The sequence below is a fragment of the Delphinus delphis genome, chromosome 5 (genome assembly GCF_949987515.2).
Source record: "Delphinus delphis chromosome 5, mDelDel1.2, whole genome shotgun sequence".
In the NCBI taxonomy this organism is placed as follows: Eukaryota; Metazoa; Chordata; class Mammalia; order Artiodactyla; family Delphinidae; genus Delphinus; species Delphinus delphis.
Genome location: NC_082687.1, coordinates 3,443,227 through 3,466,668, shown reverse-complemented (window position 1 = coordinate 3,466,668; position 23,442 = coordinate 3,443,227). Strand labels below are relative to the sequence as shown.

At 49.2% G+C, this 23,442-nt stretch overlaps 2 protein-coding genes across 4 annotated transcripts in view; one reads left to right on the top strand and one right to left on the bottom strand.

The window, feature by feature from the left end:
* The window catches only part of SPMIP2 (sperm microtubule inner protein 2), a 159,615-nt gene extending 147,716 nt beyond the window's left edge, over positions 1-11,899 (top strand). The window contains exon 5 of the mRNA XM_060011948.1: positions 10,277-11,899. Within this exon, the coding sequence (XP_059867931.1) occupies positions 10,277-10,324 (48 nt within the window). The 3' untranslated portion in view covers positions 10,325-11,899. The remainder of the gene's footprint in view (positions 1-10,276) is intronic.
* Positions 2,766-23,442, bottom strand: part of FNIP2 (folliculin interacting protein 2) — a 125,011-nt gene continuing 104,334 nt past the window's right edge. For all 3 annotated transcript variants that reach the window (XM_060011944.1, XM_060011946.1, XM_060011945.1), the window contains 3 exons: positions 11,917-12,117; positions 8,243-8,358; positions 2,766-6,364 (listed from right to left, as the gene is read on the bottom strand). In XM_060011944.1, the coding sequence (XP_059867927.1) occupies positions 6,286-6,364; positions 8,243-8,358; positions 11,917-12,117 (396 nt within the window). In that variant the 3' untranslated portion in view covers positions 2,766-6,285. The remainder of the gene's footprint in view (positions 6,365-8,242; positions 8,359-11,916; positions 12,118-23,442) is intronic.

Below are 23,442 nucleotides of genomic sequence, written 5' to 3'. Positions count from 1 at the left end.
TTGATATGTTCTTTCCCTCACCCACTCACTCACACTGGGTGTGGGAGTAGTGATTCTCAAGGTTTTAGTGTGCATATGTGTCATCTGGGGATCGTATTAAGGTGAGATCCTGGTTCAGTCGGTCTGGGACAGGGTTTGAGATTCTGCACATCCGTCAAGCTCCCGGGTGAGGCAGCTCTGGTCGATCCAGGGATGCCGAGTAGCAAGGCGCTGGCGGATTTGCCCCGAGCTGCATTTTGAGCCAGAACAGGGGGAGCCTTGATGGAGCAAAAGGGAGTGGGAAACCAGGACGAAGGGCTGACAGGGCGCAGGCAGTGATCAGCTCGCGCCTTTAGGTAACCAGCAGCCTGCAGAGGTGGGCGTCTGGTGCTGAGGCCAGAGGAGGGGGCTCAGGTGCCGAGGAGCTTGGATTTTCCTGGGCCAACTTTTAAACAAAAGTGGCAGGATTAAACTTTCATTTTGGGAAGGTTGGTTAGACATCAGCCTGGAGGAAGATTGGTGAGAAGTGTTGCTACAAAAGGGAGGTGAGTTTGGAGGGCATTTTGGTAACTCGGGTGAGAATGAGGAAGGACTGAAAGAAGGAAAGAGCAAGGAGAGCAGGTGACGCACTCGGCACCCAAAGAGTGCAAGTTCAGCAGCTCTGGGTCCCGACTGGATGTGGGGAAAGACCTCAGTAACCATGGGAGGAGCCACGGGAGGCTGACAGACATGACCTTGTGAGGTGAGGGGTGGAGGCAGGGGCCTAGGAGGAAGGTCGGTAGACTGAGTGCTTGAAGGTGAGAGAAAGGGATGATGACTGCTGGCCTGAGGTCCCCAAGAACACAGAGGGCAAGGCACAGCAGTGGGGATTAATCTCCTCTCTCCCACCACGAATGAGCTGGTACCTCCTCCTCTGTTGTCTCAGAGGTTGTCCTAATTTAGGCTCTTCCTGTTCTCCAGCACCCCCTTTGCATCCCATGTTCAGAGACTATGTGACTTATCTAAGCGGAAACTATGAAGTCTGTACTCTCTCTATGTTAAAGATCTTTGCTTCAAAGTCAACCTCCAATAACCTGGTGTGACAACATTCTGACTCCCAACTGCTTTGTTGGGTCCTCATGGATGTCACTGGACCGATATCTTAAGTACCTATGTTAGTCAGGGTTCTCCAGGGAAACAGACTGACAGAATGGATGGATGGATGGAAAGACAGACAGATAGATAGATGAATAGATAAAGGGACAAATGGATGGGTAAAGGGACAGATGGATGGATGGATGGATGGAGAGATAGATGAAATGGATAAAGGGACAAATGGATGGGTGGATGGGTGGGTGGATTGATGTAGAGATAGACATGAATGAATGAAGGGACAAATGCATGGATGGATGGGTGGTGGATGGATGGACAGATGCACAGCGACAGACAGATGGATAGCTTTCTCTTCAGGAATTGGCTCACATGATTGGGGAGGCTGGCAGACCCCAAATCTGCACATAGGCCAGCAGGCTGGAGACCCAGGCAAGAGTGTGGAGGCCGTGGGGAGGCCGAATTCCCTCTTCTTCAGGGGATCTCAGTCTGTTTTCTCTGAAGTCCTTCAACTGACCGGGGAGACGCCCCACCGTACGGAGGGTAACCTGCTTTACTCAAAGCCGACTCCTCTGTGTTGCTGTCCTCTAAAAAGCCTTCACGGCAACATCACACGGGCGTTAGACCAGGTATCTGGGTACCGTGGCCTAACCAAGGTGACACATAAGATTAGCTATCATACTACCCACCTCATCCAGGTGTGAGGATCAAATGAGGTGACATATATCAGGCATCCGACAGAAGCAAGGAGCAATGTGGTGTGTATGTGTGTGTCAGGGCTTTCTCAAAGGCGTGGTTTTAAAGGGAACGTGAAAAACACTTGAAATTTACCTTTAATCCAAAAAGGATTTAGCAATACCTAATATTACTCCTTCCTGTAGTCTGCAAACAACAGGATTCGGTATGGGCTTATGTAGCTACAAAAGTTACACCTCAGCATATGTTTCCTGAGGCCGTATGTATCAGTGCTACATTTCATAGCAAATATTTTCTAATGTCCTTTATTTTCCTAAAATAAAATTCACAAGATTCATCAGCAGAATAACCTTACACACATAACTTATAACAAACCACTATAATGCCCTAGTTGTACTATTTGACAACTTATGTTAACATATACTTTAATACACAGACATTGGGGCACTAGTAGATTAGAAAATATAATGAACGAAGCAGATACTCACTCCTGGATGGAACCTCCACGAAAGGCCACCGCTACAAGCAGAGATGATACAGAACACTGTGCTGGTGACAGACTTCATGAGGAGCACAGCTGCGGGTAATAGGGTTTTCCAAATGGATGGCAGTTCTTGCTGAAATCCTCAACCTTCCAAAGTAAAATCTCGCCGCAGTTTATATACAACAGTGGCATTCCTGGAAAATTCAGCGTATAGTAAGCTCATGAGAGAAGTGCCTTGTGCTTGTGTGTAACGCAAAATGACATTCTCAGCTTAGGTCATTATAAACTGAGGCTCTCACCCACCTGAATGTCAGCACGATATTTGCGAGTCGCACAGGAGGTGGGGTAACTCCTCATTCCGGGGTGCCCTGCACGTGACAAGATGTTCTCCTATCCCCCTCAGCCCCTGCCCACCCTGTGCCAGGAGCCCTCGCCCATCACCGTGCTCACCAAAGAGGCCCTACGTTTCCCAGACAGCCCCGCTGAGAGTCACTGACATATACAGTGGGCTCGTGTCAGCATGAATTACCGGAAATGAGACGTCGAAGTCTGATTAAACGTAACAAACGAATCATAGGCAGTACCAGGAAAATGTTCAAGATAAATTCAGAAGGTTTATTGCACCAAATGCCACAGAAGAATGGATCAAAATGATACGTGAACAAGTTCGAAGAAAACAATTTCCATACATTGCCATTGATACCTATTTAACTGATCGAAAACATCAAGTCCTACCAATTTGTCTTCATGGAACTTCAGTAGTAACAAATCAATCCCAGAATTTTCTCTTGTAAACCACTTAAACTTAAGCACGTTGCAATCTTGCTTTCAAGATATACGGTTCACCAAAGATGGACATTTAAAAATTAACATTCAGAGGGGGCTGCTTGATTTAGGCAAACAGTATATTAAAAGGTCCCCTCCCCCAAAGCACAAGAGAAAACAAATGGTTCACATTTACCGAGAAGCTAAAGGCTTTTTCAGTTTATTGGTGAAGCTATGCATGAACAAAATACTTTCAAAAGTATGTGTTAGTGGAAAAATCCAGATATTTAAAAGAACCGTGGGGTCACTTTATATTCTTTATTTTTTATGTACAACCAACTCTAGTGAGGAACCTAAAAAGCTACAGGCTGAATTTTATAAAATCTCAGGACCTAATTAGAAGGGCCTAAACAACAGTTTAGTATCGTTTAGCAGGCAGGGATTTTCCTCCCTCGAAAAAAGTTAACGTTGAAAAATATGGAAAGTTTAAAAAGTTGCGATGTGTAAACGGCAGTTCCATGGGATGTGAAAAGTTTGGAGTTACTTTCATTAAAAAACAGCACACTTCAGAAAAATGGATTGAAGCCTATACAAAAAGCTATTTAACACTGATAAAAATAAAATACTTTGGAATTATGCACAAGTATGGAAGCTACATTTTAAGTTTTCATTGTCATGTTTAAACGTACACAACGGTCTTTACATTCATATCACCCGTCAGTCTATGAAAAATAAAACCGCGACATGCTAGAGAGAGGCCCATCACGGTCACGCGGGCACACACCGCTCTGTCCTGCCTCCCAGCTTGCGTGGAAAAGCAAGATGCTACAAAAGGTGCACTCAACAGGTAAGACGTCGAAGTTGAAGAAACCCTAAAGGTGGAATCCTGTCAACTGAGGTAGTTTTCTCTATTTGTACTTTTTTTTTTTTTTTAACTTTTGTTTCTTTTCTTGAGGTGGGCCTGGGCGAGGGTGGGTCCCTTCCTTGCCTCTTGGGCTAAGACAGACCCAAGCCACCAGGTGGGGTCCGGTGTGTGTCTCAACACAGTTCCATGAGATTCTTTTCCGCTTTTGGGAGGAGCTTGAGTTTAGGAGAGAGCACAGGTGGATGTCCTCCAGGGGAGGGTTTATGAACGAGCAGCAACACATCCCTGGTCTGCTGTGCAGGCGGCAGCCGTGAGGGTCGGGGCTGCCCAGGGTCCTGAGCGCTCTCCCTCCGTCACCTTCTCCCGGGAGAGGCGGGGGACAGGAGATGCGGAGGCAAGGCCAGTTTCCTCAGCTTCCAGAGGCTGGGCTGCATCTGTAATGCGTGGAGTTTAGAATCGGCCGTTTGAAGCTCAGCGTCCCCCGGGCCGGGTCTACTGCTCACCGGCCGCTACGTGCACTGATTCTGTTCCTAGTTATTGTCTGTGAAGCCCTGGAAGGTCGGGGGAGGAGGGAGGGGAAGCGCCCAGAACGTGTCAGCGAGGAGAAGGGAACCGAGACTGCGGGTGCTCGAAGCCGGTGCGGAGGGGACACTGTGACCTCACTCAGCACGGACGGGGAGAGGGTGGCCACGGGCGAGGTCCACGACAACCGCCACGATGCCACGGAGCCAAGGACTCGGCACACCCGTCTCGTGCCAGACATCAGGCAAGAGGAGACAGAAAACGTAGAAGAATGGACAACGTCACTTTTATGAGAGAAAGGCATACGATACAAATCCAGGATCTTAAGCGCCTCAACACGCCGCTCTGCATTTCACACCGTAAAAAGAAAAGGGGGGCGGAATTCCCTGGGGTCCAGGGGTTAGGGCTCGGTGCTCTCTCCCTGCGGAGGGCCTGAGTTCAGTCCCTGGTCGGGGAACGAAGATGCTACAAGCTGCCTGGAGCAGTCAAAAGAAAGAAAGAAGATTTATTAAAAAAGAGAGGGGAAGGCTGCAGTTCTGACCTATTCCTAAGAAAGGAAGAACACACCTGTGTTTCTCCATTGGTCCTGCCACTCTCCTCTTTCAAACAAATAACTCGCGTGCATTTGTCAGAGAGTAAAGACACAGATGAATGTAACTTGGATTTTGGGATCAGGATTTTATCAAGTAGAAAATACGAAGTCATCTTAACTCCTGAAAGGGAAGTCGTTTCATATTCTTAAGTGCAAAGGCTACATGGAAAGGACCGGCATCAATTCATAAAAGAGAAGGAAATCAGAGCCTGGTTATAACGAACCGACCTCAAGATCTGCAGGTGTAACCGTTCTGCTGTACTGGGTTAGCCCCCTGCCTTTCAACCCTCCATTTACCAAACAGGCTTTTCCTTTACCCTGGATGACGGTCAGTAAACTAAAGTTAACGTCAACAGAAAAGTAAGGATTTGTAAAAAGCACACGATGCTCATAAACAAACAGTGCTTCATTTTGGCAGGTTTTATACTACGGGGCAGTGAAGTTCTGGGAAGCTGTTTTGAAAAGGACATAGGGATTGGAAGGCACAGAGATGAGAGTGTAAAAATTCAGCTCATATCTGGATTGTTTACAAACGTTCAAACCAATTCATGAGTCATCCTGCACTCTCGCAGCTTTCACTTCCCCCCCGGACAGCTGCGCCTTTTAAAGTATAAATAGTCATTTGTATTAACTAGGATAGGAGGAAGGTGGCTTCCGCGGGAGGAGTTCAGCCACAGAACCACTCGCCGGCTTACAGAACCAACTTTGGTGAACGGCCCCGCTTGAAGGGCTGCCGAGAGCTGCGAAGCGTCTGGAGAAGCCGGGCGGGGTCGGGCCGAGCTCGCCGCTGCCACGGAACCACACGGGGCCGGGCTGAGGACGCCGCGCCGATTCCTGCCTTGATCGCACCAACGACCTGTCCCTGACCTACCCGTGGCTGCATCTCGAACACGGTAAACTGGGACAAGATGGGGAAGCAGCGGGTTCCTGGAGCTCCCGGCCCCCCGTGCTTTGCGCCAGACGGTGACGGTGACGCCGCAGCCACTGGAGCGCAGGGTGGCACGCGCGGGCTTCACTCGGCCGCTGACCCGGGGTCCCCGCGCTGACCGTCTTCTCAGGACGGTGGGACCCCTCTCCCCAGCTTGGGGAGCTCGCGCTGGAACTCGGAGATGTCTCAGCCCCGCTTCTGGGCCCCAACGTGCTCACACCACCGCCCGGCCCGGCCCAGCGCGGCCGGACCGGCTCCGTCTGCCCTGCCCGGGCCTCGCGGTCCTGGGGAGCGGCCGTCTGTCCTCCCTCCTTCGGCTGAGCGGCTGATCCTTCTTCCACGGAGCAGCTGTCCTGAGCGTCAGCTTATAAGAGTATCTGAGCGACGTACGGAGAGTGAGTGCTGGCGACAGCCGTCAGCAGGGGCAGGTCGTTGGACTCGATCCTGAAGGCGGAGAAAGGAGGGGACGTTGCTTTAAGGCAGCAGGACTTACGGGAAGGGCCCCAGCGCCGGACCCCAGGGCTGGCCGGTCAGTGCCCAGAACCGATGACGGAGTGAACGAGGCGGGGACACGGGAGCCTGTCCCTGCGACTCTACGTTCCTCGCATCCCTGCGCGGCCTCTGTGCGAGTCCCCCTCCGGCCAGCCCTCCTGGCCTGCGCCCCGAGTCTGCACCGGCTTCACGTTCGTCTCTGGGAACGCATGACGGTGGCAGCGTCTCCAGAACCCCGGAGATTTCTTCAAGGCTGACACGCCCGAGACCCCCAATGAGCACGTGCCCAACAGTCACAGGTGGGCATGGGCAGAAGGCCCCGCGTCCTGGAGAAGTCAGGACAGTCTCGGTCCTTGAAATATGTCCTAATGCTCTCCCTTGATTTCCGAAACCAAAAATTAAAAATATAACCTAAAAAGGCAGCTGGCATGAGCTCGTGGAGTTTTCCATGCCTTCTCCAGTAATGCTCCCTCCGGATCTCATTTCAGGGCAGACAGGGAGCTCCCAGCACCTTAGTGCTGCTGGCCTGACCACGGGAGGGGCTAAGGAGGGGCTGGAGGGACCCCCACTAACAAGGCGCTGAGGGGCCTGGTGACGAGGAGGTAAATCCCCCCTCACCATCCTTCTCGGGGTGCTGATGGTGGGCACCTGTCAGTCAGGGGCCAGGCAAGCGTCCTGGAAATAAAACTGCACATCCTGCCTCGGAAACCGGATCGGGTATGGGGTAGGACTACAGTGAGGCTGGTGAAGAGGTCTAAGTAAAAAGTGCAAAAGCAAACGCCTCAAAAGGGGAGAATATTGGGCTTCCCTGGTGGCGCAGTGGTTGAGAGTCCGCCTGCCGATGCAGGGGACGCGGGTTCGTGTCCCGGTCTGGGAAGATCCCACATGCCGAGGAGCAGCTGGGCCCATGAGCCATGGCCGCTGAGCCTGCGCGTCCGGAGCCTGTGCTCCGCAACGGGAGAGGCCACAACAGTGAGAGGCCCGCGTACCGCGCAAAAAAAAAAAAAAAAAGGGTGGGGGGAGAATATTTTTTAAATGATGTAAGAAAAAAAAAAAAGTGACAGGAAACGCTAAGAGCCAAACAATACAGTATAAGTCACATCCTGGGTGTGAAAGATGAAAAGTCCGACAGGAATGCAGAGGCCTGAGCCTTGAAATAATACTTCGATTGGCAGGCTTAACAGAGATTTCAGGGTTGACGCTTTATACACGGTATTTCCTTGCCCCAAAGTAGTGGCGGCGGGGGGGGGAGGTCATCATCACAGGTAAGGGAGACAACGCCTCATCTACACAATGTCTTTTTGTTACTTCTCTGTGGAAAATTAAGCAGAGAGTAAAACACAAGTCAGAATGTCTTCCCCCGGAGAAGTTAGGGCAAAGCCTCTGGAAAATGATATACGTTATCGATAGCATGCACGCCTCCTCTTCTGATGGGCTCATAATAAAAGGAGGAGAGTACGGTCACCCCGGGACGTGCAGACGGGCCCCCAAGTCCAGGGGAACAGCCTTCCCCGCCTCCTCCAGAAAAAGGAAAACACAGCTGCCGCCGCGTGTGTGACAGCTCGTGACTCTCACATCCTACTGAAATGACGAGAAATGGGCAGATGGGGTAGGATTACGCTTTTCACTTCAAGGATAAGCTAATCCAGGGGGAAGACTCACGAGGCGCCACTAGCTTCAAGGTCTGCATGTGTTTCCGGGTGTGACACTCCAGTATCAGATACAAGAAACATGCCGTTCACTGGGGAGCCCCAGAGGCTGGACAGGTCAGTGGGTAGAGCGCAGGGGACAGCCCCCCGCAGGGGGATGCTGGCACTCCCCAGAACTCACCCCAGAACGACACTTAATTCCTTCACGTGCACGCGCGTGTGTCCACGAAGGTACTCAGACAGCATCTTACTCTTCAGGTACATCTCCTGTAGTCTGTCTTCCAGGTGCATGACGCACTGCAAAGCCAATCACGCTCACGGTGAGGGCGAGAACTCGGACCTCTGCCAACGTCTAAGAGCCGCAATTCCCTCAATCCATTTCTAAGTGCGCTACTGTCATCTCACCTCTTTAACTTATACTTCAAGAATTACAACCCAGCTCAAACCCTACCACGAGCAGGGATGAGAACGGGTTTTTGTCATCAACAAGGACCTACCGAAAAGCACAGGGAACTCTACTCAGTACTCTGATAACCTATATGGAAAAGAATCTGAAAAAGAATAGATACGTGTGTGTACCACCGAATCACTTTGCTGTACACCTGAAATTAACACAACGTTGTAAATCAACTGTACTCCAATATAAAATTAAAAAAAATAAAAAAGAATAGGTTTTTGTAAAACAGTAAAGTTTAATTTTTCCAGTGACTGTTAAGATCTTCATATATATTTTCTGGTCTTTCTAAAAAAGCATTTGTTTCTACATAGTTAAAATCATTCTATAAGTATACTTATTTCTTGCTTTCAAAAAACTTTCTAATAATCCTTTTTTCCCATGTTATTAAAAATTCTTTATCAATATAATTTTTGACTGATTTTTCAGAATGTGAATTTACCATTACTAAAATCACATAGCCATCTGCATTTTTGTTATTATACATAATTTTGTAAAGAGTACCTTTCTTGTTGTTTTCCTATATCTCAGATTATTTTGGTGCAATTCATTCCCAGAAGAATGACCGGAACAAGGTTATTCTGAACCATTTTTTTTTTTTGCTCTCAAGAGTGTATTTTAACCAGGTCTCTAGTAACAATGAAGAAAGGGCAATTTTGTTCAGAACATCTCTACCCTTGGAACTGTGTCCAGCTTCGTTTTTAGGGGACAGCAGTCACTCGTGTCTTGCACCAGAGGCAAATGCTTTTGCATTTGGCAGGGAGACCGATCCAGGCAGCTCAGTAAGTCACCTGATGGCGCTGGCAAGGGTCACTCCATCAGACATGATTTTCTTCTAGACCGTTATGCCTGCTATTTTCAAGGTAAAAAGATTAACAGATGCACTTGAAAATGTTGATCTCGACCACCCGGGCTGATCAGTGACATGGAAAAAGTATCCACTCGAGATGCAATCTTTTCCGTTTTTCCTTGGCTTAAAATCTTAAGTGCATCGTGTTGTGTGGCCGAAACACAACTGGTAAGTGAGTAAGAGTAATAATCAAAGCAAGGAGGATTTCGCCAATTCTCCTGGGGGAAAATGTTCCCCCAGGAAAACAGAGTTAAGTGCGGAAAGGTCTCCTGTTCAGTGTCAGTTCCTTGTGGAGCAAATACAAAGTTTTAGTAAGAGTGTTGTAAAATATTAAAAAGAACACTGACATTACGTTGAATCCTTTATGTTTTAAAATAGTGAATTTACTGTGTTTTCATAGTCCCCAGGAAAACTGTGTGTTGCAGTGTGGAAGTAAACAGAACATTGGTTCACGTGGAATGTGCACGGGGCTTGCAATCAGAGCACTTAGAAAGCTTTTTCAAAGCCTGACTATGAAATTGAACTGTTTCGGGATTCCTCTCCCTCCTTTCTGAGATGGATTTCTTCAACTTTAACTTCTGAAATTTTAAATACCTACTTTCTCTTTTCGTACTGAAGGTCCTAACAGGCCTTTAATCACGTGTTTCGTTCGAGTGACTCTTAAGGAGAATTTTAAGCTGCAGATGAAACGTTCTTTGATCCTGATTTTGTCAGGTCATTCATATTATTAAGGGGTTATATGTAACTTATGTCTAAATGAAGTAAAAAGAATTATTAACCGTGGTAATTTACTGCTGGGATAACTAAGACATCAAACGTAGCAAGAGATATGGATTATAGAATACAATATAAAAGTTTGGTAAATATAACAGTAAAAAACTGTAAAATCAAATCTCTCTCTTCCCTTACAGAAAAGCAGACTTCGGTCTCTAAATCAGCACGATGCAAGTTGCTACTAGAAGGAAAAACTGCCTAAAAATGTAGGACAAGCATCAGGTTGTAACATGCCACAGGTGGTGTCTTCTGTGTTACCCCTGAGAACAGGGCGCCTACAGTTTAAAGCCCAAATAAAGGTTTCAGTGAAAAGGTGGTGTCAGTCTTTAAAGCCATGAACACTGTTCACGCAACTGGTTCTCACTAAGTTACACTAATAGTAGCCGTTTCCTGAGTGTGTGTAACATCCAACACTACTTCAAGTGCTCTACCTGAATTATCTCACTTAATTTTTATAACCAGACAGGATAGGTTCTGCTGTGCCCCAGCTTCGACAAGGCACACGATTCAGAAGCAGAGAAGCCTGGGTCTGAGTCCAGGCCACTGAAAGCCCACGGACTGGCCACCACTGTCCACTGGCTGCCAGGGCATCTCATCTCGCCTGACCTTGGACAGGTAGAAAGCAGCACCGTGGAGGGTCCTCACACGTGCCCGTTGCCTAGGCACCACCTGCACTTTGCAGAGGAGAAAGAGATGCCCGACGAACCAACGGCAAAGCCCGGACGCAACCCCCATGATGTCCAGTGGCGCCCCGTGATGCTGTGCTGCCACCTGAGGTGACAGCCAGTGTTTCAAAGCACCTCCTCCAAGGACAAAGGAGTCCTGACCTTCCGAGGTGTGGTGCACCTGCAGATCTGGTCACGAGAGCTCAGGGGAAACCCTCCATGAGCAACCAGGGAGGTGGCTCATAGTCAGCCTCCTACTTGGTTGTCAATAGCCCTGCATCTTTTGCGGAGGCCGGAGGCTGCAAGGGAGATGCTGTTTGGTTTGGGGCTGACGGAGGGGGAGTCCAGAAAGCTGGTGAGCTCATCCCAGCTGCAGCCCCGCCAACTCGGGGGCTCTGCCCTGTACGTGCCCTTCAGCTGCGCTTCTGCTCTGGAAACCTTGCTCCCTTCCTTGCTAAATGTATTTTCTCTAGATCTCTCTGCACACAGACACACAGACACACACACACAGGAATTGGCTTTGCATCTTATTCCATGGACTCAGGGAGAGCTGCTGATCATTTTCTTGGAGTTTAGGGGGTCTGTCTACTGTTTGTATTTAATGTAACGTTATCAAAGTGATTTGAAAATCCCATTCGAAAAGGAACAGTTGATACCATCCCCTATGGCTATGGTGCTTCAGCATTTTAAGTGTTTACACGAACGATATTCTATTTATCCATAACAACTTTGGGAGGATGGTCTCTGAACAGATGGAACTAGTCCCTTCGGAAGCTGGCTGGCTTGTATTTGACCTGAGGACGGGAAAACCAATCAGTCCCCCAAAGGAGGATTTTAAATTTCCCTTTATGCTCGATCCCTGCCCCCATACCTTACCTGTTTCTCCACGTAACTTGTTCAAAAAGACCGTGTCACTCTGTGCTGTCTCCAGAAGGACTATTGCTACTGAATCCAGCCCGTGTGCTGGTTTTGTGTCACACGCTCTGTTTTCACTGATGCTAACATCCAGTTAGACTAAAATCAATACACGGGAATTCGTGACTTTATAACCACAATGCTGCGGAAAATGCTTTTTTAGCTCATTTCTCTGATGGTCTGAGAACGATACTTACAAAGTCGGCGGGGAGGTGAAGCCTGTAAAGCTGGAGGATGGACTGAAGCAAGCTGGACACCTGGCTTGAGACCAGGACGTCCTGGCCGAGTTTCGTGCTGTCTACCGCCTTCCTCTGACTCGTGGCCACCTGGACGCTCCACTTGTCCGTGTCTGCAATGATGCACACGGCCTCAGCGATGGGCTCGTCGAGCACGGGGTGCTGCGGGACAGACACACGGGGTCAACTCTTCACCATGCTTCCGGTGACATCGGAACGTCCAGAACTTTCTGTGCGGCGTCAGACTCAGGGGCAGAGGTGATGGCGGGAGCCCCGAGCCCTACAGGGACCCGAGCTGGGGTGTCATCCCATAGTCGTTTAAATGTTAACTTGACAAAACTGCACCCAGTCATTATTTCCTTCCTGCGCCAAGGGGGCACACTATAAGCGTCATCAAACATGCAGAGGTAAGCAAAAAGGCCTGTGATCTCCCTACATCCCAGGACATTAAAGCCCGTTTCCTTCTGGAAGACTGCACTCTCCTTTTATGCTTTTTGTTTTTATTTATTTCTTTTTTTCCCACGAGTCTTGTGGGATCCTAGCTCCCTGAACTGGGATGGAAACCGGGCCCCCTGCAGTGGAAGCGTGGAGTCTTAATTACTGGACCGCCAGGGAAGTCTCTGCACTCTCCTTTTAACGTGGAGACGGTCAGAAAAAGGTGTAGGAGTCTCCTGCCATTCTTCCCATCACAAGGTTTGGCGGGGTAACTTAACAGTCCCTGAAAGGTATAGCTTTAATCACGAGGCAATGTTTATTCAGAAACCGTGTGCTACACGCATGTATCAACTCCAGGACAACCAAAATCAGACGGGGCTAGAGAGCTGTGTACAAGATGAGGCCAAAAGGCACAGGTGTGGCTACCGATGAACATACTTCAAATACCAAATCCTCAGTAACTGGGCGGTGACGGACGGAGCACATAGGAAATGTGCCACGGGGCAAACAGGGTGAACACGAACGCAGTCCAGGAAAACGGCCTACAGGAGGCACGTGAAAAGACGCTCAACATCACTAATTATTAGAGAAATGCAAGTCAAGATTACAATGAGGTATCACCTCACACCGGTCAGAATGGCCATCATTAAAAAGTCTACAAACGATAAACACTGGAGACGGTGTGGAGGAAAGGGAACCCTGCTGCACTGTTGGTGGGAATGTAAATTGATACAGCCACTATGGAGAACAGTAGGGAGGTTCCTTAAAAGACTAAAAACAGAGCTACCATATGACCCAGCAATCCCACTCTTGGGCATATATCCAGAGAAAACCATAATTCGAAAGGATGCATGCACCTTGATGTTCACTGCAGCACTATTTACAATAGCCAGGACATGGAAGCAACCTAAGTGTCCATCGACAGAGGAATGAATAAAGAAGATGTGGTACATTTATACAATGGAATATTACTCAGCCATAAAAAAAGAATGAAATAATGCCATTTTCAGAAACATGGATGGACCCAGAGATTGTCATACAGAGTGAAGTCAGTCAGAGAGAGAAAGACAAATATTGTATGATATCGCTTATATGTGGAATAGAAAAAAACGGTACAAATGAACCTATTTACAAAACAGAAATAGAGTCACAGATGTAGAAAACAAACTTACGGTTACGGCGGGCGGGGGGGAAGGGGGAGGGATACATTGGGAGACTGGGGTACATATGCACACTGCTACATATGAAACAGATAACTAATAAGTACCTACAGCACAGGGAACTCTATTCAATGCTCTGTAATGACCTGTATGGGAAAAGAATCTAAGAAAGAGTGGATCTATGTATACGTATAACTGATTCACTTTGCTGCACAGCAGAAACTAACACAACACTGTAAATCAACCATACTCCCAAAAACTTAATTAAAAAAAGAAAAACGGCCTAAAACACTGAATTTCTCAAAACTGATCACAGTATAACTGCTTCACCACCAGCTCCTCTGACACACGTGTTCAGGATCCCACACGTGTGCAAATCAAGGGCACAACAGGACTGCCCTCCAGCCCCAAACTAGGAGAGAGGAGGGGGTGGGCAGGTATGCAGTGAGCCGGAGACAGACGCAACGCGCCTCGAAGCCGGCGTCCGCGAGCCCACCTTTCTGAGCCTGTCACTGAAGGCACAGCGGGCGTGGCCTCCTCCTGTCACGCAGCTCCTTCCGCTGCCCTGTGGTGGCCCTTCGCTGCTTTGGCTGCTGGGCCAAAGTTCCTCGCGCTAGGTTCGTCCTGATTCCCCTCTGGAGAAGGACCTTTCCCGGGAAAATCCTGGAGGCCCCTCCCTGCGTCACAGGGTGGGAACAGGGCCCAAGCTGGGCCAGTGGGTGGGAACAGGGCCCAGCTGGGCCTGGAGCAGGCGGCCAGGAGGCCGGGAGCAGCTGGGGTCACCGCACTCCTGCTCGACAGAAGCCGCCACGAATACCCACAGCGATTCTTGGTTCCTGCACTTCCACAGGTGCCTCGTTTCCTGCCGGCCCCAACCCTAGTTCTTCGGTCTCCTGACCATTTCTAAGAATCCCTAACATCCCTCCAGTGAAGTCCCTTCCGGCTAAATTAACAAGAGCCGGTTTCTGCCGCTTGCAGCAAAGAACCCACACAGGTACATGACCTTGTCTCGGGTGACCGAGACCCGAGATTTTTGAGACCTAACACTAGTAGTGGGAAGGCCGATGGTAGAAACCCAGATGTTTGCTGTCACGCTGTCCTTTCACCAGGCGATCTGGCTCCCTCGTTTGGGGCTTTTCCACTCAGTCTTTGTGTTCTTTGTCACAGATGGGGAAGAGACTGAATGAGAACTTTGGTGAGACCAACATTTTTTTCCTCAACTATATCCAGGATGGAAACTTTCACGTTTTAGAATATTTTTCCCACTGAAAAGAATAGCAAATCAGGCGAAGTCTAGCGGCCCAACATTTATTTAAGCACAGGTTAAGCGTGAGAAATAAAGAACATGGCGAAGCAGATTCCTGAATGAATGAAGCCCAGTTTCCCGAGGATGGCTCTCATTCTTTAAGACTTGCTACCAAACAGTCGAAATGCTCACACACACAACGACCCTAAATTCCCACTCTCACCCACAGGTGACCCTGTGAGTTTTTGTGACCCCCCCAGTCCCACCCTTCTCGCACACTCTCCAAAGCAGAAAGTAAAGACCGGGCTGCAATGACTTCCCTTTACAAGTTCCTGCAAGTCCTTGCCCAATCCGTACGTCATAAATTCACAGCAAGAGGACGATGACTTGCCATCGGTGTACCTGGTCCTTATGAGCAAAGGAAATGGAAATTTGGAAATTTAAAAGATTTGTATTTTGAGCTCAAGTTCCTTCAATGCTTTGCATTTATCAGAAATTCACAGTGTGCTGGGTATAGCACACCACGGATCTATAGTGAGACCTTTTCTTCAAGGGACTTACGTTCCGAAAGTATATATATAATCATTAAAGACCAGAGGCCAACGTACGTATGGTGAGTGGAATGCATGCCAATCCCCTTTCACCCGGATTTCACTCACCTCCCTCTAGCAAGGTGTGGTAAAAGGACCCAAGCCAGGCCAATCAGATGCGCCTCCCCTGAGATTTCCCTGTGAGCAGGGGGCCAGGAGGCTGAGAAGGGTTGGGGTAAAAATCTAGCTTTTGTTGGATTGTTTGCAGTAGATAATTTGGGCCCTAGTTTCCAACTCGGCACAATTTCCTAAATGATTTCCCCAGCATCGTGACAGGGAAGGGAGCAGTGTGTGGACCCGAGGAAAGCACACAGACAGCAGCTTATGGGGCCCCGTAACCACACACAGAGCTCCGCCTTCGGAAGTGAGCCGCTGGCACGAGGGCAGCGAGGCTCACTGGGGAGGCGATGCGTGGAAGGCTGCCCAGGTCCCAGTGAGCCCAGGAGGCTGCAGACCCAGGGGTAGTAACAGCAGAGGAGGGACAGAGGGGTTGGCTCAGGTATCTTACGAGGAAGAACGAAATGGGTCAGAGAACTGTAAAGAAAGGAAGTGAGCGTAAGCCATTTTTAAATCACTGGTGGCAACCTGAGCGCAGACCTAGCACACAGGAAGGCTCGGTCTGAAGGTTGGGACAAACGGACAGGAGGTCCAGAGCCCATCCCCTGAAGGAGGGGCTGACTCTTCTCTCCCTGGACTCTCAGCTCCTAGCCCAGGACCAGGCCCTCAAGAAAGGGGACAAACTTAAGATGGACCAGGTCAAGCACAGCGGTGACAGGGCAGGGAAGCACGTGCAGCCCGAACACAGCATGGTGCCCCCACGTGTGCAGGCTCCAGGGACACAGAGAACCACGGAGAGCTGTCAGGGGCGCACCTTAAAAAGGAATTACACAGGGCACGAAACTCAGTATCCTGTGACAAACCACAATGGACGCGAGTATGAAAAAGAATATATGTGTGCAGCTGACCGTATCATGGTGTGGCTGATTAGTCAATGTCTAAGCTTTTAGAATTTAAAGAACTCCATGATCCAGAAGACCATGCCTGGATTATCAAAGGAACACTCACCCACACACGCCCTCCGCCCTGCCCGGTATTCAATGGAAAATTCCTCTTAGAAAGGGCTCTACTTTTAAAAATAAATTTATTTATTTTATTTTATTTTTACTTTTGGCTGCATTGGGTCTTCGTTGCTGCACGTGGGCTTTCTCTAGTTGTGGCGAGCGGGGGCTACTCTTTGTTGCGGTGCGCGGGCTTCTCACTGTGGTGGCTTCTCTTGTTGCGAAGCACGGGCCCTAGGCGTGTGGGCTTCAGTAGTTGTGGCATGTGGGCTCAGCAGTTGTGGCTCACGGGCTCTAGAGCGCAGGCTTAGCGGCCATGGCGCACGGGCCTAGTTGCTCCGCGGCATGTGGGATCTTCCCGGACCAGGGCTCGAACCCGTGTCCCCTGCATTGGCAGGCGGATTCTTAACCACTGGGCCACCAGGGGTCCAAAGGCTCTTTAAGGCATATAGAGAACCACAATAAACAAAGGAAACACTGAATTACATGATGCTTCTTATTACTTTTCCTTATGAGCCATATCTTAACTGTAGAAGTAATTAACAGTGAAATCTGTCAGGCGGGTCTCTTAAGTTCATGATTTTATCAACTTCACGTACACACCAGGGTACACACAAATACAGACACTTATCAGCAACAACATACATGGCGCAGTGCTTTTGAGAAATTAAGTACTTTACCAAATGCTGTAAAACGTTAAGACTGAATGATTCAAACACCTACTAGAAGCCCAATCCCTCCAGCTCCATCCTTAGAACTTGGATCTGATATTTCACCAAGGAGCCAAGGCTCCGAAGTTGGACACGATTGGGCTTAACTGTCACCTCTATCACTTACTAGTCCTGGGGCCTCAGGGTCTACGTCTGCAAAGTGTGATCGTACTTGGTTGAGAGTTTCTGTGAGAAAAATGAGCGTGGAACACGAAGTGCAGCGCCCACCGCTTGTCGGGGGCCTCCTGCTGCTTCCCTACACCACCACCTCCATGTAACCACGTCCCCCAAACCCTCGCAGCACCACTTCCCTCACCAACCCAGAACCCTACTCCAGCACAGACACCCCAACGCCCAGGCTCAGACTTGTCTCTTTCCATCCTGGAAGCTCCTGTCTGGGCCCACCGGCACGTGCACACGCTCTCCTCCAGGGCGCCCTCAGAAGAACTCCCTGCTCTGGGCAGGCAGGTCGCCCACCTGTTACTCGGGCTGTGCCCAGAATATCTTCCGGGCTGCCTGCTAAGTCTTCCAGTTCTTCAGGGGCCCAGCCTGGGTCCTCACGCCCCTGCACCCCTCAACAGGACTCCCCGCGTCCACTCTCTGGCATTAAATCACACGGTCTTAACTTGCTCTGGATTTCACATCTGTTTGTCTACTCAGTGATTTCATAAGTAACTCAAGGAGAGAAATCACATTTTTCTTCCATAGTCTCGGAAATGAGCAAAACAAAAGGCAAGGCATGTGCTAAATATCTAACGCATGCCGGCTCTGTTGAACAATTCTCTATTTCTTTATTTTTAGATTCAATCCAGTTCCTATTAAGTCATCCACACAACTACTAACATACTTCTTTTCCACGTATTGCACTTAAATGACTAACATTTCACATGGTTACCTTTTTCCTTTTTAAAAATTTTTATTGAAATATACTTGATTTACAATGTTGCACTAGTTTCAGGTATACAGTAAATTGACCCATTTATACATATATATATACAAATATATATATATTTTTTACATTCTCTCCCATTATAGGTTATTACAAGATCTTGAATATAGTTCCCTGTGCTATACAGTAGGTCCTTGTTGCCTATCTATCTTATATACAGTAGTGTGTATATTTTAATCCCAAACTCCTAATTTATCCCTCTCCCCTTCCCTTTGGTAACCATAAGTTTGTTCTCTATGTCTGTGAGTCTATTTCTATTTTGTAAATAAGTTCATCTGTATCATTTTTTTAGATTCCATATATATGATATCATATGGTATTTCTCTGTCTGACTTACTTCACTTTGCATGATAATCTCTAGGTCCGTCCACGTTGCTGCAAATGGCACTAATTCGTTCCTTTTCATGGCTGAGTAATATTCCACTGTATACATGTACCACATCTTCTTTGTCCATTCCTTTGTCGATGGACATTTAGGTTGCCCCATGTCTTGCCTATTGTAAATGGTGCTGCAATGAACATTGGGGTGCATGTATCTTTTCAAATTGTTTTTCTCCAGATATAGTCCCAGGAGTGGGATTGCTGGATCATATGGTAGTTCTATTTTTAGATTTTTAAGGAACCTCCATACTGTTCTCCATAGTGGCTGCGTCAATTTACATTCCCACCACCAGTGTAGGAGGGTTCCCTTTTCTCCACACCCTCTCCAGCATTTATTATTTGTAGACTTTTTGATGATGACCATTCTGACCAGTGTGAGATGATACCTCATTGTAATTCTGATTTGCATTTCTCTAATAATTAGTGATGTTAAGCATCTTTTCATGTGCTTCTTGGCCATCCGTATGTCTTCTTTGGAGAGATGTCTATTTAGGTCTTCTGCCCATTTTTTGACTGGGTGGTAGTTACCTATTTCTAACCCAAGAGTAGGAAAGTACCAGCTCCCATGTATGCTTCCTTCAACTACTGATGAGTTCATCAAACCTTTCTTGCCATGAGTACACAGGATGCAGTCCTGCTCTATAGAGAGGAACGTGAGGACAAGAAGTACAAGAGCTCATGAAGTATCTTGGCACGTCAGAAAGAGAATCTAGGAACTCATTCAAGTGCTTCTGACTTGTAGCTCAATGAGCCTGTCAAGCCCTCTACTTTGAAACCCTAGGAGCTTGTCAGGGTGGAAATCCCTCGGAAGACAAGATTGCAACAACTGGGAATGACACTTGCAACATAATGACAAGAGGAGAAAACACGGTCACCTCTATTATGACTTTGCTAAGAAACTTCCCATCTTTATGCTGCTGGTATTGCCCAATACATACCCTAAAAGTCCCTTCGGGACTTCCCTGGTGGCGCAGTGGTTAAGAACCCACCTGCCAATGCAGGGGACACGGGTTTGATCCCTGGTCCAGGAAGATCACACGTGCCAAAGAGCAACGAAGCCAGTGCGCCACAACTACTAAGCCTCAGCTCTAGAGCCCACGTGCCACAACTACTGAAGCCCGCGTGCCTAGAGCCCGTGCTCCGCAACTATAGAAGCCACTGCAGTGAGAAGCCCGCACACCGCAACAAAGAGTAGCCCCCGCTTGCCGCAACTAGAGAAAGCCCATGCGCCCATGGCCCATGTGCAGCAACGAAGACCCAACGCAGCCAAAAATAAAAATAAATTAATTAAAAAAATAAACCGATTCTTCGTGAATCCTCAAAGATGCCAGCCCACATGTGGCTCACAGGTAACAGGTGTGCAGACGGACGCTGGTACTCACAGCCAGCTCTACAATCTGCTCACTGATGACAACAGTGCAGATTGAGCAACCAGGATGAGCCACTGGGTGGCCTGTTTCACACACAAAGGGAGCAGGTGATTTATGACTCAGGTTATGGGAAGAACCTCTCTGTTTCTTTTATTTTTCTCTGAAACATTCTGAATTATAAAACATAAGATTCTTGGGTATTATCTGAGTGTCAATTTGCTCATCACTTCCTAGAAGATATTTCTGTCAAGTTCTACAACTTTATTAAACTGAACTTGAGTCAGAGAACGCGACATGACAAAACACCTTTCAAAGAAATCCCCCCGCCCGTTATGTTATAGCCCCACGACTTAACAATAGCAGCGCTTACATGGCTTCAAGTCAAGCCTTGGATTGGTCACAGAGAGAAAATGGACATCAGTGCCCTAAGGGCCACAGTCTCAGCACCTGCTCTTGGTTAAACGTCATCGGATCCCGTTTATTCTTCTTCTACCTCCGTAGGGGCCAACCCCCCTCCATGTCCTTGGAAACGAGGACTTAAGCGACCCGAGCCAGTCCTTAGCCAGTCCACCCACTTCTGGGCGGCCGAGGGCGCCTACAGGACGCAGACACGTGTGGATGGCTGGCCAGTTTTTATTAAAAACCTTCAGTCTCACATCCGCGCAGAGGACAGGAACCTGATTACCACTCGCCGTTCTCCAACACTTCCTCCAGCCTACAAAGTCATCCAGGATACTAAACACTAAATGCTCAGCATGCAGGCTCTCCCGACAGCAGTTACAGAGACAGACAGACAGACAGAAGCTCCCGTGGCGGCAGAGCTGGCTCCGCCTGTGGTTAGTCTGTAGCCCCTGGGGGAGCCCGGCCCCCTCACCCTCTCTCTGCTCATCCCCACTGTAGACGTCACCTCCTCCAGGAAGCCCCCAGGCTGTCCCGTGCCTCCCTGCCGCCCCCCCACCCGCCCCGCTGTGGGCTCTGCTTTCACTGCTTATGTCTTTAATCACCTGTTGGAGTTCAACCCCCTGAAGGACAGGGGCCATGCCTCCTCTCTGGCTGTTGACAAGGGTCCTTTGTCTTTGATGTCCTGCCGCTCAGCGAGGGTTTGTTTATATCTACCCTACTTGGGAGTCAGTGGGCTCACTTCATCTGAAAGATCACAGCCGTTCTTCCTTCAAAGGCTGTTTCTCTTTCCCGCCTTCTGTATGCACGAAAGAACCTTCTCACTCAAGCCTCCAGGTCTCTTACTTGCTCTTCCACATTTTTTCACGGGCCTCTGTCTCTGAGCTACAGTCAAAGCGGTAGTTCTGCATCTAGTCACTCTTTCACAAACGCTAATCCTCTCTGGCTGTATTTAATCTGCTCTGCTCTTTAACCTACCCCCGAGTTTTAATTTCCATGACTGCATTTTTCCATTTTAGCATCTCTCTTCGGCTCTTTTACAAATCTGAATAGTCGTGTGTCATAACAGATGGTCTTTTTAAAGATTCCAATTCCTTCTTTTATCACCATAACCATCTTAAACATACCTACTCAACAGTTACTCTGGACTGTTGGAGGCGGGCTAATGCCCCTGCCTGTACTGGTCACTGACCACGAGCCCATCGTGTTGGAGCTGTTTTGTTTTATGGGCTATATGTGTCTCTCGGAAACAGGATCCATGTCGGTCTCTAAAGGCTTCCGAGTTGTGATAAGGTAGAGAAGGAGAGCGAATCGATCATTCTGGACCACGGGCACTGTTGAGGGGTCCTGGGAGGTGAGGACGTCAGGACCTGGGGCAGCGGGAGCGGGGAGGGTCCGGCGGGGGGGCAGGGTCCAGAGGAAACCCCTGACCTTCTGTGTGTCTGTGCCTGCGGACTTGTGGACACACGGCGCAGCCTCGGGGACGCCTTAAACGTCAGGACGGTCACATGCTGAGGAAGGAAAGAGTTTAAAGTCGAGGAGCGGTGCTCAAGGTCAAAAAGGGTCATCACAACAGTTATGGGAGGATGTGCATGACGTCAAAATACAACGTAGGAAGGCTGGTACACAGATTTTTCTGCAGAGAATGGCAGAGACGTCCAAATATTTTGCATGTAATGAAAAAAATTGGGGAAAACATAAAATTAGCCATGCGCCTGATATTTACAAGATGCAAGAGAAATGATGGCTTTGAGACGTATAATAAGCATTTTATTCTCCTTTAGGTAAAGAAAAAGAACACAAAGGGCCCCAGGTGGCATGTCCAAACAGAGAACTCTTCCCCTTTACGTCTTAAAGGCAGACTCTCCGCCGCGTCTACTTTAGAAGGAGGGTCACGCTCAGGGGCACAGCGTCATCTGCAGGAACACACGCTCCTCCGCCCAGCGCGGGGGGACCGTGCAGCGTCCCTGGGCACCGGGCCAGGCGCTGGACGGAGAGACGCCCGCAGGCCTGGTGGAAGAAAGATGCTGGAGGCATATCCAAGCACCGCGTGCAAAGGGCCTGGGGCAGGTTCAGAGAAGGGGCAACGTTGGGACGGGGCCTACAAAAGGCACTGGGGCTGCTTCAACAGCGCCTGAGGCAGAGGGAGCAACGCACGTGGCAAGGAGGTGAGAGAGAGGGCGGGCCGTTACAGGCTGGCACATGGTGTGGCCGAGCCGCACGGGAGAGCAGGGCTCCACGTGTGCGTGTGTATCTGAAACACATACAGGGGTCAGTTCCAGCCAAGGAGCCTAGACTTCACTCTCTAAAGAAACAGGCCCCTATGAGAGCAGAAGAGTGACCGACAGAAGCCACGTTTGAGAAGGAGCCCTCCATGGCCACGTGCAAGGCTGGAAGGTGGAGGGCAGCTTAGGAGGAGAGGGGTCACCAAGATCTCAGACCGGGGTCGGCGATACCCAGAGATCGGTAGTTTTTTCAGATATTTTTAAAACCCCCATCTGCGGTACGAAACGCGTTTTAACGGTGTAACCCAGGGATACAGGTGCATCCACACGTACAGCCCCCAAGAGCCAGACGGTGCTGAAGGCCCGCGCCCTGCTGTGCACGCCACCCCGCGCCGGGACGTGTTCCATCTCGCCAGCAGGTCTGCCCCACAGCGCTACGGACCTAAGGCTGCTGCTGACTCCGGCCACCCCAGCGCTGCCCGCGCTGCTAAAGTGATGCCCTTCGGTCGCTGTGACTCGCTGTCCTTGCGTCGGCTCCCTGGCTGCCTGTGCTGCACGGGCAACCAGGTGCTCACGGCACGCGTCCCAGCCAAGCCGTCGGCAGAGCTGCTCTGCTGCGCTGCTGATTTCTGCATGTTTCTGCAGTCTGTTGCTACTCTTAAAAAGAAACGGAAGAGGCTGCCGTATCCAGCCGGTGCCTCGTTTCACAGAGCATTCTGAAGACGCCCAGAGCCCTGGAGCACAGTTTTTGTTAAAAGAAACACTAATACGTGATGTTAATTTTGGTCTCAATGACCCGACCCTACAGAGCTGGAGCGGCCTGGCCGCTCCTCATGAAGCCACCAGGGGAGGGAAAGCAGCCGCCGTTAGCGTTGAATGAATGGGTCCCGCTTCTGTTCCACCACCCCCAGCAGGAGCATCTTGGGAAACTCATTTACAAAGCGCGTGCACGGGTGTCATTGTA